The sequence below is a fragment of the Gopherus evgoodei genome, chromosome 15, assembly GCF_007399415.2.
Source record: "Gopherus evgoodei ecotype Sinaloan lineage chromosome 15, rGopEvg1_v1.p, whole genome shotgun sequence".
Lineage (NCBI taxonomy): Eukaryota > Metazoa > Chordata > Testudines > Testudinidae > Gopherus > Gopherus evgoodei.
In genome coordinates, this window is record NC_044336.1 from 21,930,344 (window position 1) to 21,949,287 (window position 18,944).

The window sequence follows — 18,944 nt, forward strand, 5'->3', positions numbered from 1 at the left end:
GCTCCCCCTTCCCCTCACTCCAGCCAAGGCCTGGCTACAGCCCCCCCCCCACTGCTAGGACCTTACTGATGCCTCCCCCCAGGCCAGTGCTCTACTTCCTCTCCCCCAGGTCTGCCCGCGTCCCCCTCCCTGCCAGGCAGGGCCCTGCAGCTGCTGCGGGGTGTCTCCGCCAGTGCCTGCGGGGTCCTTCCGCGAGCCGTCTGCCCGCGCCGCTGCCTGAGCGGGTGTCCCTGCTGGTTTCCGGTGTGTGTTTGAGGCCGGGCCGGGGACGCCGCGCGGAGCCCAGCCGGGGGGATGGCGGACGACGGCGCGGAGCGGTCCGACGGCCGCATCGTGAAGATGGAGGTGGATTACAGCGCCACGGTGGACCAGCGCCTGCCCGAGTGCGAGCGGCTGGCCCAGGTAAAGGGGAGCCGGCGGCCGCGGCTGGGCTGAGTCATGGCGCGGCCCGGGCTAGGCCGCCCGCGGGGGAGACGGCCCGGGCCGGGGACGCTCGCCTGCCCCAGAGCGGTGCCAGGGGGCTGAGGGAGGGACGCCGTGGGGGAGAGCCCCCTCTCTGGCGCGGGGGGATGGGCAGGGCCGGGGGGGTCAGTGCCCATTCCCGGCTGGGGCAGGCACGCCATGGGTCCGCCCCCCTTCGGAAACGGGGGGGAGGAGGGGCAAATGTGCTGGGGGGCACAGCGGGGGTGTGGAAGCGGCGTGGGATGAGATGGGATGGGAGCGCTCCTGGCCTGATAGAGCTGCGTCATGACCCGTCTCCTGCTATTGACAGAGCCCTGCCCCTCCCCGCTTCATCCAGCCACAGGCCCCCGTCTCCTCTAGCTTGCGCCCCGTCGCGCGTCCTAGCTGCAGGCTGCTCCGTTGCCGGTGAGATAGACAGACCTGCTTTCCAGGGGCGTGTGCCGCTTATGGGATGGACAGGAGGCGCAAGGCCACCAGCCTGGTGACTGGTGCACAAGGGATCTGGGGAGAGAGAATACCCACAAGCGTGCAGCTCTAGGCAAGCACAGACGGCGCTGTGTGATGGAATCCCGGCGGGAAGATGGGGACCATGTAAGAATACAAGAACGACCATACTGGGTCAGCCTAATGATCCACCTAGCCCAGTATCCTGGCTGCCTACAGTGGCCAGTGTCAAGTGGTTCAGAGGGAATGAACGGAACAGGCAATCATCCAGTGATCCATTCCCTGTCCTCTGCTCCCAGCTTGTGGCAAACAATTGTGTTCCCTTGATACCTGACATTTTAAGGCCTTTGTGTGCGGGAAAGGGGGCTGTCTCTGCATAGATAAGCACGGGTCAAGTTTGCCCCTACATACAGCAGAATCCCAGGAGAGCAGCTATGGATTGTGTGTAGTGACAAAACTGCACCTCCTCGTAATCCCTCTACTTCAGCATAGCCAGACACAGACTGCCCAATGCAGCATACATTGGGATCCTGGAGGCATCATTCCGTCACCTCACCCCACCCCCCACACTTTGGAGCAGCCAGATCTAGGCCTTTATGCTGCACTTGGCCTTTCCCAATAGGTGTAGCCTGCAAAATTGCATAGGTAGGAGGTGGACTAACACCAGGTATGACACGTGTACAGTTGTGATGTACAAGAATTAGGACACCAAGGCTATTACCCTGCATTGTAGTCAGCCAGGCCATATATGTCAGTGTGCACTTTAATTCTGTGATTGTAGGTGGACATATACTAGATAAGCCGTGGTACACAATTTGAAGGGACTTGGTCAGGATAAAAGTAACTTTTGGAAGCAAATTCCCATATCTGTATTACTGATACCTTAATGCTTTCTAAAAATTCTTCCAGTTTTTAAGCTTAAGTAGCCCAGTGGTGCAATGTTTGTTACAAACATTTCTATTAATATTAAGTGTTGCTATAATACTTGTTTCGAAATTTAATCTCAGTTTTTGGATCTAAACTTCCTTACAATGGCCTTTAAATCCCATAGACAAATATAGGACATATAGTCCACAGTATCCAATGAGTGCAGGCATTGTACTACCATGATTAGGATGTATATGAAGTGCACAGGCATGTGTCACCTACCTCCTAGCTTGCTCTGTTTAATATCAGGAGAGAGATGTGTAGCAGCAATGGTTTTTGTTACAGTATTTAACTACATTTATATTTACTTAGACTTTGTCTTGACTAGGTTAAGCAGTCCTAAGCCTGACCCAAACTCAACTTTTTTTTCCTAGTGTAAATGCAAGTAGTTTAATGCAGGTGGTCATGTTCTAGCCTAGACTAGAATTTGGCCGACTAAATCAAATTACAGGTGTTACCTTTCATCTTCATTCGGAAGAAGGTTGTGTTTAGGAATTTAAGTCTGGCTTATCTAGCATGTGTTCAAGCTTGACCACATTTCCTTGTCAAGACACAGCCTTACTGTGTGTCATGTGAGAATGGAGGCTTATGGGTATACTGGGAGAGGAGGAATATACTTATATTCTTTTCAAATTGATAGTTACATTCCTGCCTTCGCCATACTGTTACTTAAGCTAACTTTCTAGGTGAGGGAATGTGTTCTGTTTTTCTTTTTTTTTTTTAATTTTGTGTTATAGTCAGCTATACGTTTAAACTGGCAGCTTTTCGAAATTCTCTCATTCAAATCGTCATAGTTTGATAGCCCTGAGATTATTCATAACACCAGGTTCCTAATGTGAAAATGTGTACTGTTGCAACTGAGTATCACTTCTGTGTGGAGTTCTCAATGGTTCTGTGAATTTCAAGGAAAGCTGAGATATACTATAAGAGGGGTAGGCAACCTATGGCACGTGTGCCGAAGGGGGCACGCGAGCTGATTTTCAGTGGCACTCACACTGCCCAGGTCCTGGCCACCGGTCCAGGGGGCTCTGCATTTTAATTTAATTTTAAATGAAACTTCTTAAACATTTTAAAAACCTTATTTACTTTACATACAACGATAGTTTAGTTATATATTGTAGACTTATAGAAAGAGACCTTCTAAAAATGTTAAAATTTATTACTGGCACGCAAAACCTTAAATTGGAGTGAATAAATGAAGACTCGGCACACCGTTTCTGAAGGGTTGCCAACCCCTGTACTACAACAACTAAATTATGTGTAAAATGAGGGAACTTTAAATATGCCATGCCTTTCTGATAAATATACTTTTGGGATGTTTGGGCTTCCAGGAGGCAGTATCTGAAGGTGGAATTTTTAAAAATTTACATAAATAAAGCATAGACACATTTTACATGAGAAAGAGGGAATGGGTTTGTGACTCAAGTGATCTGGTTGTATTCCTGGCACCATCACTAACTAGCTGTGTTATTTTGGGTGAATTATTTAACAGATACTTTCAGAAGTGGCTTTTGATTTTGTGCATCTCAGTGTTTGGATGCTGGGTTTCAGACGCACAAAGTCCTGATTTTTAGGAATGCTGAGCTGTGACCGGTCCAAATGATGTCAATGAGATCAATGTGTGGTCATGATCTCTGAACATCAGACCCAAGCTGTCCCAAGTTAGGCACTCAAAACCAAAGGCCACTCTGTAATTTTGTTCCTTAATTTCTGTGTTTCCCCATCCATAAAAAAAAAAATGGGGGTAATGATACTTATCCACCTTTGTAAGGCACTTTGAGATATACAGATGAAAAGTGATATGTAAATGCTAAGTATTAATGTTTATTCCTATCTTCCTTGTCAAAGAAATAAACTACGTTGAAATTAGTCTTTCACCCCGACTTTGCTATATGCTTTTTTTTCTATAACAGATGTAGCTATTCTTGGGTTAAACTATACTATATTTTTTTCAATGTTGGTCCTAATAGTGTTTGTCCATGATATTAGGAAGGAAGACTTCAAGAGGTCATTGAAACCTTACTCTCTTTGGAAAAACAGACACGAACGGTAAGTCGATTATGCTGTGCTGCACATTTATTTCTGGGGTGTTCCCCTTTTTCTGGCAGATAGTGGTATAGTGGGAAATTAGAGTGTCTGGCTCTGCCATGTTCCCCCTTACCTTTGATGGTGGTGTAGCTGGGGGGGGTGGGGTAGGGGTCTGGCTCTGTGCCATATTTCCCCATTCTTTTGAAGATGGTGGGTCTGGAGTTATAATGGATTGCTCCTGTCTTTGTATTGTCAAGGCTCTGCAGTGGTAGTGGCTCAGTAGTTTAAGTTTTATATGTAATCACTAATGCACTTTTTGTTTGTTGCAGGCCTCTGACATGGTTTCCACATCCCGTATCTTGGTTGCTGTAGTAAAAATGTGTTATGAAGCTAAAGATTGGGATGCTCTTAATGAAAATATTATTATTCTGTCAAAGAGAAGAAGTCAGTTAAAACAGGTGACTACATTTTTTTAAACAAAGAAATGCAGCTGTTTAGGAAGGAAAGATACCATGTTACCTTTCTAATTCCCTTTCTGTGTAGTGCCTGTGCTGTTTGTGTTTTAATATCCTTCTGTATATACTAATGTCAGTTTCTGTTGCTGCTTCTGATAGGCTTATTTAAGGAGGCTTGTGTGCTAAATTCACCCTGCTGTCATCCACATTAACCTACTGAAAAATGCACTAGGGATGTAAAATACTAAACAATTAAATGGTTAACCAATAAGTATTAGCCTTACCGTTAATATATTACAGTTAATTTTTAAAACAGATTGGCAGCAGCCCCGGATCCCTGCTGGACAGGCGTCGGGTGGGGACAGGCGTCAGCCCTGGACCCTTGCCGGGTGGGGCCCCCATCATGTTCAAGATTAAACAGTTAATCAATATAATTTTAATAGTTAAAACTGATACTTTTAAAAATGGTATTTACATCCCTAATATGCACACACTCGTGCATGCTTAACTGCAGCCTTCACTCATGTTGCTTTTTTTGTTTTTTCTCTTCTGTTCATTTGTTTTGTTAGGTTGTCTGCAAATTCTTGGGACAGTGCCTATGTGTAAAATTTTAAAAAGTGATTTAGGCTTCTGAGTTTCACTGCAAGTCAATGGGGCTTCGACTCCTAAGTGCCTGAGCTGCTTTTGAAAATGTTACCCTTTGTCTTCATATATTTCTAAAGCTCCAATTGCCCTGCTGCTGTATCAACAGTAATCTGTTCACTAATTCCTCTGAGTGAACACATCTTTAATTTGCTGTGAATGTGGGATTCTGTTAAATTTCAGTCACTTTGTTCTGTAGCTTAACATCAATTCAAAAAACTTTGCTGACTTTGTCTCTTCATTTCTAGTTCTTGTCTTTGAATCTTATTTCTGATATATTTTTTTCTAGCCTCTTAGTTGTAATCATAGATTCCTGTTCTCCTCCCTTTATGCCTCTTCAGTAGCTTTCACTTTAAACACAATATTTAAACATCCTATGCAGCTTTTTGTATCAATTCCAATCTCCTCCATTTCTTGCTCATTTCCAGCATTTGTTAAACCTTCTTGGTCGCTACCTCATGCTACTCCTAGGTTTCAGGTCTCTGATGACTAGCAACACCAATTCCTTTTTCTTCATCTGTCTATTTAGCTATCTTTAACCCTGTTGTCACCATGACACTGTATCTGGTTTTGTTTTAATACATTGGTCATACTATATTTTCCCCAAGCCTCATGAAATGCCAAAAATCCGTGTACGATAAAGAGACTTCTTGTTTGCCCATTCCATTTTGGTCCTCTTTGTATCTGTTCACTCCTACTCAATTTCATAGTTCATATTTCTGCACCTCCCTGTTACCTGTTGGTGATATCAAGAATAAACAATACGAGACCCAATACAGGTCTTATATTAATTTCTTTTTTTAGACTTTCTCATTTATCGTTAGTGGGGATGGATCTCTGCCAATGTGCACCCTGGAATAGGACCCCACTGTCATGCACTAGCATTAGCAAGTACTCTATCATATGCTCCAACTGATATATTATGGAAATGATACACCAGTGTTGGGTGGGGTGGTGATGAAGCAGAGCAAGGGACAGCCTGAAATGTAAAATTCCATTAAGCAGTTCAAAGTGTATAACCCATGGTGTATTGCCTACCTATTCTCTGCTGTGTTGTCTGCGAGAGATACTTAGCCCTGATCACTGAGGTCTGCTTCCTTTTCAGTCCAAGATAATGTGTTATTAAGCTGTTCTTAACTAGTATGCTAGTCTTGTATGTCAAGTGTTTCTGAACTGCTGATGCTTGGGATTGCCTACAATTTCAGTTTATTCAAGTCTCATGAAAGACAGTAATCTGCACTGGTCAAGCATGATCTAGCTCATATGAAACAGGATTACTAGTGGCTTTCACTTATATGTATATCTAACGGTTGACTTTGTTTCCCCACTAAATCCTGGGTTGTCAACCATTCTTCTTTACTTAACAAGGCTTAGTTAACTAATCAGTTAATAGTGATGTAAGGTACATGAGGATTGCAAAGTCTGATATTTCCGATGAAGTTGTAACCTCCACCTCTTTAAATGCACCTAGCTATTCAATAATGTTATATCATAGGGGGATTTGTACTTGACCCTTGCTGGTGATCAGCTCTTGCCTTCAGACTTAAGAAGATTGATATGTTCTAATTTTATTTTAGTGATTGTAAATGTAGAGGATATTTTTATTTATGCTTGATAGCAGAGCAAACTGAGCTGTGTGGAAGGAGATATATTTTGAGTTTGCAAAAACTTTAGTTGTACTTTTTTTTTCACCCTTTTGTGTTGAGAAGAAGGAACAAAAGGACTAAGATACTTAGCATATAGTGGAATACAAATATAATAGTACGGCAGAGCAGTAATTGGCTTATAATGGTAAAACTGACTTTTTCCAGAAGAAAATGAATAATGAAATTGATATTATAGTTTTTGGTTTACATGTAAAGTGTGATGCTAAACAGAATTGTTGTGGTTTATCATGGTCTACACTTTATGTGAGAACGCATACATTTGAAACTGGTATGCTGACATCAGTCAGAAATAACTTTGTATTTTTCAAGAAATGTACAGATACCACAAAGGAAGGGACAGTATACACCACTATTGATTTAGACCAGGGTAAAATGCATACTGAGCATTTCCTTTTATATTATGGAAATTGGGTAGCAAGCAGATAAGCTCTTTCCAGCCTGCTAAGTAGTCATTTTGATTTGGCAGAAGAAAATGTCAATTCTGCTCTTCAAGTGAATTGAGAACAAGTTTGAGAGAAGTGATACAGAAACATCCTGTTTGACTTGAGCCAGCCTCTGATCTCAGTAATATCTTCCTATGGAAGGGCGTCTGCTCACTTCGGTTATACCAGGGGATAAATAACTTGTGGCTGACCCGAGTCAGCTAACCCGAACTCCTGGAGCTCGGGCTGAAAAATTGCTGTGTAGATGTTTGGACTCAGGCTGGAGCCCAGGCTCTGTGAGGGTGGGCCCAAACATCTACACAGCAATTTTTTGCCCTGCAGCCGTAACCTCACAAGCCCAAGTCAGTTGCCCCAAGCCAGCCATGGTCATGCCATGGGTCTTTTATCCTTCTCTTTTACCCTATTAAGTTCATGCCTAGTAGGAGTGAAAACAGCCCCTCCAACACACCCCCATGCTTATTTTAGGAGAGAGTCCATTTACTTTGATATTAATAGTTCTTATATCTTAACATTTGATTACAAATGCCCCAAAATTATATTTTTGGCACACTTCTAGAAATCTAAAAATAGAGTAATATTTTGTTTTCCATTGTTTATACCAGGCAGTTGCTAAAATGGTCCAGCAGTGCTGTACCTATGTTGAGGAGATTACAGACCTACCAATCAAACTGCGATTAATAGACACACTGCGTATGGTAACAGAAGGAAAGGTAAGACTTTTTGTTTTCAGACTGGAATCTTTGATGTCTAGTGGTGTAATAAAAAGGATATTTGCCTTCTTTAAAGCATGTCTCGTTTCCTTTTTCTGGTTAGAGAGAGAGCCAAAATACATTTTGAAATTAATATGATAAGGAAATCTGTATATTTCTATTCAAAATATCTTGGAAAATTACTTCCCTATATTGCTCATTTAAGGAGCTTGTTGGAATACTAACTTTTTTTTAAGTCTCTATATTAATGACACCTTCAAGTATTAAAGCTGAGAATTCTTAAAAATTCAATTTATTTGTCACTATTTGTAGTGGTTGTTTATTTTTTACATTTCTCCTTTTGGGAAATAAAAATAGACTAGTCAGTTTTACTTCCTTATTCTGGTGGATTAGCATGCTGTCGAATGCTTCTTTTCCAAACACGAAATGTGATTTTTTTGTTAAAAAATCTGGATGTAGGAATTTAAAAAAAGCAAGGAACAAAAATATAATTCATGGAAACATTTCTATTAGCCTCAGCTTTTGTAAACTTTGCTTTTAAAAAATGCAAATGCTGAGTTCAACTAGTCCCAACAATGTCTTTTTAAGATTTATTTTCGGTACTTATTGTTGACTTAAAGTTGTATACATATCATCATCATCGAGGCAAATTTGGAAGGGACATAGCTTCCTTGCACATCGAATACCCCCTGGATAGATCTCTGGCTTGATTCTTCAGACAATTTAGTTGGATGTCCAGTCTGTTTCCATCAGTGGCAGTCTTACTGCACTACTGAAGCTTTTGGTGACAATGAGATTGCCGACAGTGTAGCAGCATTCCTTTTTTGGTGATTAACATATCTGTTAATTTTCAAAATCAAACAACAAAAAATACAAAAAGGTAAATGACTTACATCTTTTATATGTTACTAAATACTGCACAATTCACAGGATTTGCAATAAAATTATGCAATTATGCAACTTGTCAACACTGCAAGACTGGACAATAAAAAATCAGACAATTTTACACAGATGTAACATGTTAGGGTGAGGAAAATTATACAAAAAACAGAATACACAAATAGACATAAAAGTGAAGGAAGAGACCCGAGGGAAGTGGACAAGGATGGAAAAAGCAGAGTCAGGTGGAATGGAAGGCTGGCATTATTTGATCTATCTCAGAATTTTTTGCCCAAATGTATATTAAAAAAATCCATGGGTTTTTCTGGTTCATATCGCTCTCTACAGTGATAAGCAATTCTTTCGTTCACTGCTAACTCATACAGGTCAGAATATCACTGCTTTATTCCATGTATAAGCCTCCTCCTCCATTTATGTAACATCATGCACTCAGTAGAACCTCAAGAACCAAAATCTTAGCCGTGGAGTTAAACACAACATAGTAGGTATTAGGATATATATATATGCAGGTCTGCCTGTAAAGGCCTATACTTTAAGAAAAGGTTGTCTCAAGGTAAAGATCTGGTTGTTAGTGGAATGACCAGGTCTCAAACAGCACAGACTTTGTTGTGAAGTGCATCACGGATTCAAGACATTAACATGGAAACAAAGACTTTTCCTGGGACTGCCAACAGTATAATACCTCGGTAGTTACTCCCTTCAGCCTTGCTGCCCTTTTTGATGAAAGGCAAAATAAAACCCTTCTTCAAGTCATTGAGGATGATGCTAGTGTGCCAGATGGTCTGGAAGAACCTATGCAGTTGCAATGATAAAACACACCTGTTTTCAGCAGCTGAGGTGTGATGTTACAAATTGTATATTTATAAAATTATGTTATACATGTATATTACTCTTAGTCTTATTAGGTATGATAGAAAATTAACAAAATAGGAAGTGTTACATAGAATACTGAGTCGATGGCTGAGTTGTCCTAGCCTTCCTCTTGGAAAATGTACTTTCTATTGAGCAAAGTCTGTGTTTATTTACTCTTATGCCTGTTACCAGTTCAAATCAAGCCTAGATAGCTAGTAACCAAAGTTGTTAACTGATGGCTGGTCAGAAGTGCTTGTAAAAGGAGATGGTCTCTGTCCAGTTTGCGGCAGATAACAGTTCCCATCACAAAATGAACCATCATAGTTTGCTTCACTGAGAATCTTGGTAGAGAGGTGAATGAACTATCTTATTCCTAGATGCTGTTCTTCCAGATCAGGGCTGAGACTCAGTAACAGAGGGAGCTTTACAGTGTTACTGCCCCTGCTGTATCTCTTATCTGAATATTTCCAGGGCTACAGCACTGGTCGTGAACAATAGATTGACTAACGAAATATTAAAAAGAAGTGTTTCCTATTGTAATGGTTTTTAAATACAGACTATACACTATTCTTAAATGTAATTTGAGTTTCCAAATATTAAACTCTTATTGTAGCACAGAGAGAACTTCTATGGAAACATTTCCTAAAGGTGTAACATAAATTAATGCTTTACTCACAAAGTCATCACATTATGTTCACTTCATTTGAAGAACAGTAGAAAGATTTCAGTGAGACTGCTCGTGGGGGTAAAATTATGCAGATGTGTATATCACAGCCTGAGATGTAATACACTTTTACTTAGTAAAATAAGTTTCAATGTTGGATTTTATTTTAATTCCAGATATACGTGGAAATTGAGCGTGCTCGTCTTACAAATACACTTGCAACAATAAAAGAACAAAATGGTGATGTGAAAGAAGCTGCTTCAATTTTGCAAGAACTACAGGTAACGCATCATATGGTTCATAAGTGTTTCACGTACAAAAATCAACAATTTCTCAATGACTGACAGTTGTTTGTAGCGAGATTTGAGGCTTAATCAAGCATAGCTACCCAGGTACCAATTAACTATCTTCAGTGAAATTGTAATTAGATTTAAAATGCTCTAGCTCTGCTAATTTGGCTGATGCTGAAAATTACTTGGAATATTTCCCTTTTGGGAAAGGGGGTTCCCATGTATTAGCTGATACAGAAGGTTTAGTCCTAGTTAATCTTTTGACTTCTGGAACGGAGAGTTCAAACTCTCTCAGGCCGTCATTCAAAATGAAGAGTTCTTGGATCCACTTGTTCTTTGTTGGGTTTTTTTACATGAATTTGGCACAGGGAATTGGCTGTTGATGGGTCTGGAAGGAATTCCCTCCCATGTTTTCTTCTGTTAAAAGAGTAGTGTGTGGGTCCTTTGTGTAGAAGGAATCCTTAGGACTGGGCTGAGTTAAGGATGTGAGGGTATAGCCAAAGAGAACCCTACACTTTTTTCACATCTCTATTTCTTGAGAGCCTGAGAATTCCCATCTGTTTGCCACATAACAGCCACCATTTTTTCTGCTGAAAGGGGTGGATACACTTCTTTCAGAGCTAATGAACGTCATTATTTTGTCATCTAGCATGTGGGTGCTTTGTTCCAAGGTAGAGACTTCTGAGTATAAGCAAGCAGCTAATTTTCATGCCTTAAGAAAGGTTTCAGAGTGGTAGCCGTGTTAGTCTGTATCAGCAAAAACAACGAGGAGTCCTTGTGGCACCTTAGAGACTAACAAATTTATTTGAGCATAAGCTTTCATGGGCTAAAACCCTCATCATCAGATACTTGGAGTGGAGATGCATCTGATGAAATGGGTTTTAGCCCATGAAAGCTTATGCCCAAATACATTAGTTAGTCTCTAAGGTGCCAGAAGGACTCCTCGTTTGTTTTTTCTTAAGAAACTTTTCCAGAAAACAAGGGGCAAATGTTTAAATGTATCTGTGCATAAATGAGGCATGTCACTTGGGGTTTGTGTATGCATGTTGTATAAGTTGGGCTATGCATGCACAAACAAGTATATAAGGCAAGTTTTGGGGGAATTTTATCTTATATGTATTCTCTTTGGGTGATTTTAATGCATACGGTCAGACCATATTAATTTGTCCTCTGTTATAACATACATATGATGCTCAGTGAGTGTGTGCAGTAGAATTATACATATAGCAGCTTTGGTTTAAAGCTAAATATTTTATAATAAGCACATAAAAGAAGTATGATGAAAATCTTTGGTAGAAGGGCATGCTTCTCTCCTTAACATTATTAAATAAAGATCCATGGAGTTAAACACTTCAATTTCCTTTTTAGGTGGAAACCTATGGTTCAATGGAAAAGAAAGAGCGGGTGGAATTCATCTTGGAGCAGATGAGACTCTGTTTGGCTGTAAAAGACTATGTTCGGACCCAAATTATCAGCAAAAAAATTAACACCAAATTTTTCCAGGAAGAAAACACAGAGGTAAAGTTGATGGAGGGATTTTTTTTCTTCTGTCAGTCTGTGGCATGCATTCTCTTCATGCACAGGAGTTTTTGTATAATCAGTCTTTGGAATTCAATTGGATGTAATTTGTGAGATTAGTGGATCTGTTTTTAATGTTGACATTTGTTTGAAATTGTTTCAGAAATTAAAGCTGAAATACTACAACTTAATGATTCAACTGGATCAACATGAAGGTTCCTACCTCTCAATCTGTAAGCACTACAGAGCCATTTATGATACTCCTTGTATCCAGGCTGAAAGTGAAAAATGGCAGCAGGTAAAAGCATTGCAAATGGAACTGCAGGAGTTCACAGTGGCAAATATCCATTTTACTTTATATTTACTGTATTGATTAGATGAACATGGATCCTTTAGCCCATCTATATGAACATTAACAAACTGTCTACATAAGGAGGAATATAATAAAAGCAATTCAGTGTCCTTATGTAATCATTATTTGTATCAAGGACATAGTGTATGTTGTCTTAAATTCTGAGGATGACTGAACTTCTCCATTTCATGAGTGAAAGCCTAGAAACAGCTTGTGAAATTAAATTCTGAACAGTATTTTTCTTAATTTATGGAGCTAGCTCTGAAACCATGTGCACAATGCAAATGTTGCAAACTCAAGGTTGTAATAATAGCATTTAAGAGAAAAACAAATAACTTGACCTGAATCATCTTGCCGTGTGATCAAAATGTAAAAGTTTTGTTTCTACAAATTTAATTATTAAATTTATTTTTATTTTGTTTTATTACCTTAGTTTCCTAATAAATTTGAGCCTTACAGAATGTATATTGTTATATGTACAGTAGACTAGCCTCACATAGATTTTATTCATACTCTGAGAAATGCTTTTACTTTGATATCAGTATTGTGTTGTTTTTCTCTGGCTGTTTTTCTGTAATAAAAAAACAAACCATGTTTTCCTTTGAACAGGAACTGAAGAACGTTGTTCTGTATGTAATCCTTTCACCTTATGACAATGAACAGTCTGATTTGGTACACAGAATAAGCAGTGACAAAAAACTAGAAGAAATCCCTAAGTATAAGTAAGTATCTTTTGAATAGTCCACTCTGACAAAAACAAAAAAAAACCAAACCCAGCCCTTTAAGGAGTGTTTTGAAGGCAGAGGGGATTCAGCTACTGTTAGGTTGAGAACCACTGCAGTAGACTATTTACTATTGTGGGCCGCATATGTGGCCCACAGTGTGTTATGTAGGCTGGATCCAATACTACCTGTATGGCCCTGAGGATGTCCCATGGGCCGCAGCTCTGTGCCGATTAGGCCACGGGTTGAGAACCACTGGTCTACTGTCAGTATTTCCTATACAATCAATGTGGTGTGGAAAAAAAATCTATAAAGATGTTTGAGTGTGTGTAAGTCAGAATTATAAATAGTAACTTAACACAAATGTGTGTCTGTGATGGAGAGTTCTGTATTATGGACATAATCTGAACAGCTACTATTCCATAATACTTCACTAAATAATACTGAGAGTCTAATGTTCAGAATATGGTCCATATGCAGTTATTACATGCATGTGATAGAATTTACATATGCAAACCCTTTTTGCATAAGCACACTGAGTACAAATCAAGCATAAATTACTTTTATATCCTTAAATGTTGTTTGCACCCATGAATGTACATACAAGTTTTGCATGCAGAATTGCAGGTAGACAAGACAAGCTGAGTTGATGACAACCCCTTTTAAATTTAGCTCTGAGTATCTGACTCTCCCAAAACCATACCATGCGGCTTGTATAGTCAACTACAGCTGTGTAAAGTGGGTGTAAAATGGTTTGATAGCCACCTGTGCAAAATTGTGCCAAATTCTAAGATAACATATGGTATGAAGAAGTGGAAATTGAGGCCATAAAGTGAATGTGTGTGTGAATCAGTCAGTCAGTAGGAAATGTTAATATAAAAACTTCCTGTTTGTGGATTATGAATTTTTAAAGTGCTGAGTAGAATTAAAAGTTATGATTAGTAGTGATAAAATTATGTTTGCCTTGTATTTGTCTGTTGGCAGGATTTTAAATACAAAATACAAGTTTTATTGGTATAGAATTGTGAACTGATTACATTAAACCATTTACAGAGATCTTTTAAAACTATTTACCACTATGGAGTTGATGCGCTGGACCGTCCTAGTTGAGGAATATGGAAAGGAATTAAGAGAAGGAAGTCTTGACAGTCCTGCCACAGACGTCTTTGGTTATACAGAGGAAGGTGAAAAGAGATGGAAAGACTTAAAGAACAGAGTTGTGGAGCACGTAAGTACAGCCGGCTTTTTAACCATTCTTACGATATAAATTAAGCATGGAATTGCTAGAAATGCCTTTTGCTTACTTTATTTATAAAGAGAGCGACAGGAGAGAAGATATGAGAGAAACTGATAAGTTGTCTTTTCTTCTTTCCATAATGTTCTAATTCTCCTTTTGCATTCCTGATGTGTTTATTTTGTAGGTATGTCTCTTGGCTAGCAGCTGATGCTGTGTCAAAAAAGTAGATCCAGCACTCTGAGAGTAATGCACATTCTACTACATCGGTTCAGAAATCATAAACTAATTTTTACTTTCACTTTAACAAATTGGAATATAGCAGTTTGTTTGAGCAAACAATGGAATTATAAACAAAATAGCACAAGTGCAAACAAATAATATTTAAATAGGGTTTAGGTAAATTGTAAGACTCGGCCCTCTGAAATTAGGGCAAAAACTTGAAAAGATTGCTGTTAAAATCTGTAGTTAGTGACTGACTTCATTAGTTATTAGTTTGAGAGGCAGTAGCTTGTCTTGGTATATGCAGGAGAATTGTATTTGTCCAAGAAAAGACCCCTTATTCATTTGCATACCTTTCTCTGGATATGCCATTATACCAACACAAATCCTAATCCGTTTTTAACATTGACTGTTATATTTTTGCAGCCTGTGTCAGTTATTTTTTTACAAATAACCCTCTATTCTGAACACTTTTATTCCAGAATATTAGAATAATGGCAAAATATTATACCAGAATTACAATGAAGAGGATGGCACAGCTCCTGGATCTATCTGTTGATGTAAGTGTTGCTCAGGATATCCTCAGCATTCTTCTTAGATGAGTCCATGTGGTAGAGAACTCAGTATTCAACAAAATAGCACTTGGACTTAATTTGCATTTATTTGCATTGGGTATTTTTTTAAGATGAAAAATATATTACAAGTCTATCACAAATAGTGTTTTGGAACAGCCATGCATCCAGTGCAGAAAGAGGAGACAGAAATATACCACTCTGAATAAAGAACCTGGAGAAATTTTTTTTTCTCTCTCTCTCTCTCTCTCTCTCATAGTTATGCCTATCACTGTAGTATCTGAGCGCCTCACAACCTTTTATTTTAATGTATCTATCCTCACAACAGCCCTGATAATATTGCCTTTAGTCTCTGATGCCCATCCTGGTATAACCAATGCTTTCCAGCTGTTACCATCAGAAACTAAATGGGAAAAAAAACAATATTAAATTTCAGAGAGATTCAGGTAACATAAATTTAATTTTGGTTCAATGATTATAATTGAGAAACTGTTTGAAATCCCTCAGGAGTAATAATGCAGATGTTAAATAGAATATTTTTCATTTTGCCTCTGATAATATGTTTATAGGCTACACTTTGAACACTTGCCTATTCAAGGTTTTAGAACAGAATTTTGTATCGCAAAACAGCACTCAAGTTGTTACAAGGCAAAGAATAAACACACAAGGCAAATCAAATCGGAAGGAGTGTTAGCATCAGGTTCTATACTGTACCTAGATAGTATATTCCACTGTTCAGGCCCTCAGCAATACTTGGTTAAAACTGACTAATGATATAGGGTTTCTTCCTTACCTTTGAACTCTCTGATTTATGGATTTGTCACTCTTCTTGAACATAGGTCTTTCATTTTTAAGTTTTCCAAGTGGATCCACTCGTAGCAGCATCTAGCATGGGGAGGGCAAATTCACAGCTTGTTTAGTTCAGAGTATTTGCTTTAAGGTGTTTAATTGCAGCTCCTGCTCTGCACAACACCACCTCACAGAAGCATAATTTACCTGACCAGTGTTTGTACAGTGGTGTGGAATTTAGCAGCAGAAAGCATGTTCTGGAAGCTGTTTAGCCAAGTGCTCCCAATGTACGTTAAGAGGCTTTCAGGTGTATTTGACTTGTGCAGTTTTAAAGTTTTTAGATGCATCTTGATCTGAAAATAGATGTTAGCTGTTTAGTGTGGGTAACATCAGAAGCTTGTTGACCCTAGGTAGTTCAGCAGCTACAACATAATTCCAATGCCAGAGGCATTAATATTAAATATTATGGCCACTATTAGTACTGTAATTCTAATAGACTGTATTACTGTTAGTATTGGTAATACCTCAATCACACTGCTGTTGTGTTAATGTTCTTTCCAAATTTCCAGTTAAATATTTTGTTAATTACAAATGCTGTTCTCCTGATTCAGTGCCGTTTGTCTCCTTTGCAGGAATCGGAGGAATTCCTGTCCAACCTAGTAGTAAATAAGACCATCTTTGCAAAAGTAGACAGGTTGGCAGGAATTATCAATTTCCAGAGGCCCAAGGACCCAAATAACCTACTCAATGACTGGTCTCACAAGCTCAACTCACTGATGGCCCTAGTTAACAAAACCACACATCTTATTGCCAAAGAGGAAATGATACATAACCTGCAATAAGATACTTCAGTATACTTAATGCTTTTGAAGAAGGCATTAAAACTTGGTAATAGACTATTACCCCAGTGTATATTTGGTTTATTTTCTCCCTACCCAAACCCTCCCGTCTAAAACTTAAAACATGAATAATATCTCTTGGAAGTCTTGTTGATAATTAAGTTCCCTTGATTATCCGTTAATTGTTAAACATTTTTTGCTACAGTTGGTGAAAACATAATAAAATGTATTGCCTGTGTTATCAAAATTAGTGTTGTGATTTATCCCAGTAGTTGTTTTTATAAATTTGTAGATGTTTGTCTTTTTCCACCTGAGAAATAAGTCTACACTTATTTCTTTACTGAGTTACTTTTGTTTTTAAGATGTGTGGGGTATGCTGTGACATTTTTGGCAAGTGTTTTACTGTGGTGCATTTTATTTGTAACGTACAATGATAAATATTTAATATGTCAGAGGTCTAACTTGTATAAAAGCCAAGAAATTCAGGTTTAAGACTAATGCTTTATTTTTCTTTGTGCTTCAGTATTGCAGTGGTTTTAAACCCAGCACCTCATCTTATAAAGGCAGCTTGGATTTCAAAGACATAGCTCTGAATTGCCTTGCTTTTATGGGTATTGGCCAGCTCCTTAATTTAACTGGGTTGTGAATTTTAATTTGTAATGGCACCAGTAGCACATAATTAACTTGGATGATGCTTCAAATCCACCCTCTTGTTCTGTTCATTTTGCCTTAATTATATTCCAGACAAGAGAGACTTGCTTGTTTGAACTGGTCATAAGAGAGACAAGGAGGGGTGGAGTGGCTTTCCAGATGCCAAAAGAAGCCTCTGAAGAATCTAAAAAGCAAAGATGAAATTTAAGTGTCAGTTTCTAGAAGTCTGTGCAACAACTCCAAGATTGGGCACACAGGTATTTGGAGAGCCAAACACTACACATAATAGGTTGGGTATTTTTTTTAAAATCAATTTTTATCCCTTGGGAGGTATGTATTACTTTATAAAATTTGAACTGGAAACTTACCTTGAAAAGTCCAGTACCAAGAATATGTTCGATATTTCACAGTTAATGGAAATGAAGAGGCTAAAAGGGACGCTTATCAGGTTAAAAAAACGCTTTTTAAATAATATGTGTGTTACAGTATCTTAGATGCTAAAACTGACTACTTAACATTTGAATGCCCTTTTCATTATTTATGCTGTTACTTTTGTATTTAATTCAGCTGGGACAATGTAAATCAATGGGATTTAAGCACATGCCTAAAGTTAAGCATATATTTCAGTGCTGTCCTGAACTAGATTGCTGTCCTGAGTTGAGCTGAGGCCAAATTCAGTACTAAAATTAATGTGCGTGAAAGTGCCTTCAAATCCTTTAATGAAAGAAGCTATGTAAGTGCTGTACGCCAAATTTTTAAAACAGTGGGAGTTCGAGGCTTTTGAAAATCCATTGAGTAAAATTTTCTGAAGCACCTAAGTATCAATCATTTCTGAAACAACTAAGTATGTAAGCTGCCACACATGAAGGTTAATTGCTAGATAGATGGAATAAAGAGTGCATGGGATGAAGGATACCACAATATCAAGATACGAAGTCTACAGGCAGTAACTCTTTTATTGCTCTTTTAAAGACTGCATTAACACCATCTTATTTTTGTTAAGTGGAAAAAGTTGTCTTTTTTTTTTTTCTGTAATGTGTACATATTCTTCAGCATATATTTCAGTGTATGTAACTGGCTGGTAAGAGATTTAGTACTGCACTACAATTAATGTATTGAGAAAGAAGATGGTTTAAATTTTCTAAAGATATAACTTCTAGTGCCTCTGTTGGAATTTCAGATCTTTTTTTTTTTAAATTTGACTTTTACATAAGTTGTCTGTCTATTCTCATTACCTTTTAAATATTAATGTGAACTGTAGATCTGTGTGGATAACTGAGCTAACTCTGCCAAAATAGAACCTCACATACAGCATTGCAGGATACGTGAAGCTTTACCAAAAACTCAGCTATCCAATCAAAGGGTTCCAGAGTGTCAAATCCCCGTGCATGGAAAAACATTGGTAATTTATAGCATTGTTATCATTTGTATTATGGTGGTGTCTAGAGGCCTTAAATGTCACCAGGACCCATTGTGCTTTGTGCTGTACATGTAGGAAGAAACAGCTCCTGCCCCCAGAAGCTTACAGTGTCATTAGACAACACAAAGACAGCATTTTGGA

General features: G+C 38.7%; 1 protein-coding gene across 2 annotated transcripts; it reads left to right on the forward strand.

The window, feature by feature from the left end:
- The first annotated feature begins 233 nt into the window (after positions 1-233).
- PSMD12 (proteasome 26S subunit, non-ATPase 12) lies at positions 234-16,979 on the forward strand. Of its 2 annotated transcripts, none has more exons than XM_030533984.1 (11): positions 234-402; positions 3,823-3,882; positions 4,191-4,319; positions 7,671-7,778; positions 10,371-10,475; positions 11,853-12,002; positions 12,166-12,300; positions 12,964-13,076; positions 14,130-14,304; positions 15,015-15,092; positions 16,526-16,979. In XM_030533984.1, exons 1-11 carry the CDS (start codon positions 295-297, stop codon positions 16,733-16,735), a joined length of 1,371 nt encoding a protein of 456 aa, XP_030389844.1. In that variant the 5' UTR covers positions 234-294; the 3' UTR covers positions 16,736-16,979. The 2 variants fall into 2 exon arrangements, with proteins under 2 accessions (XP_030389844.1, XP_030389845.1); XM_030533985.1 differs by having other exon boundaries at positions 338-402; positions 3,804-3,882.
- The last annotated feature ends 1,965 nt before the right edge of the window (positions 16,980-18,944 follow it).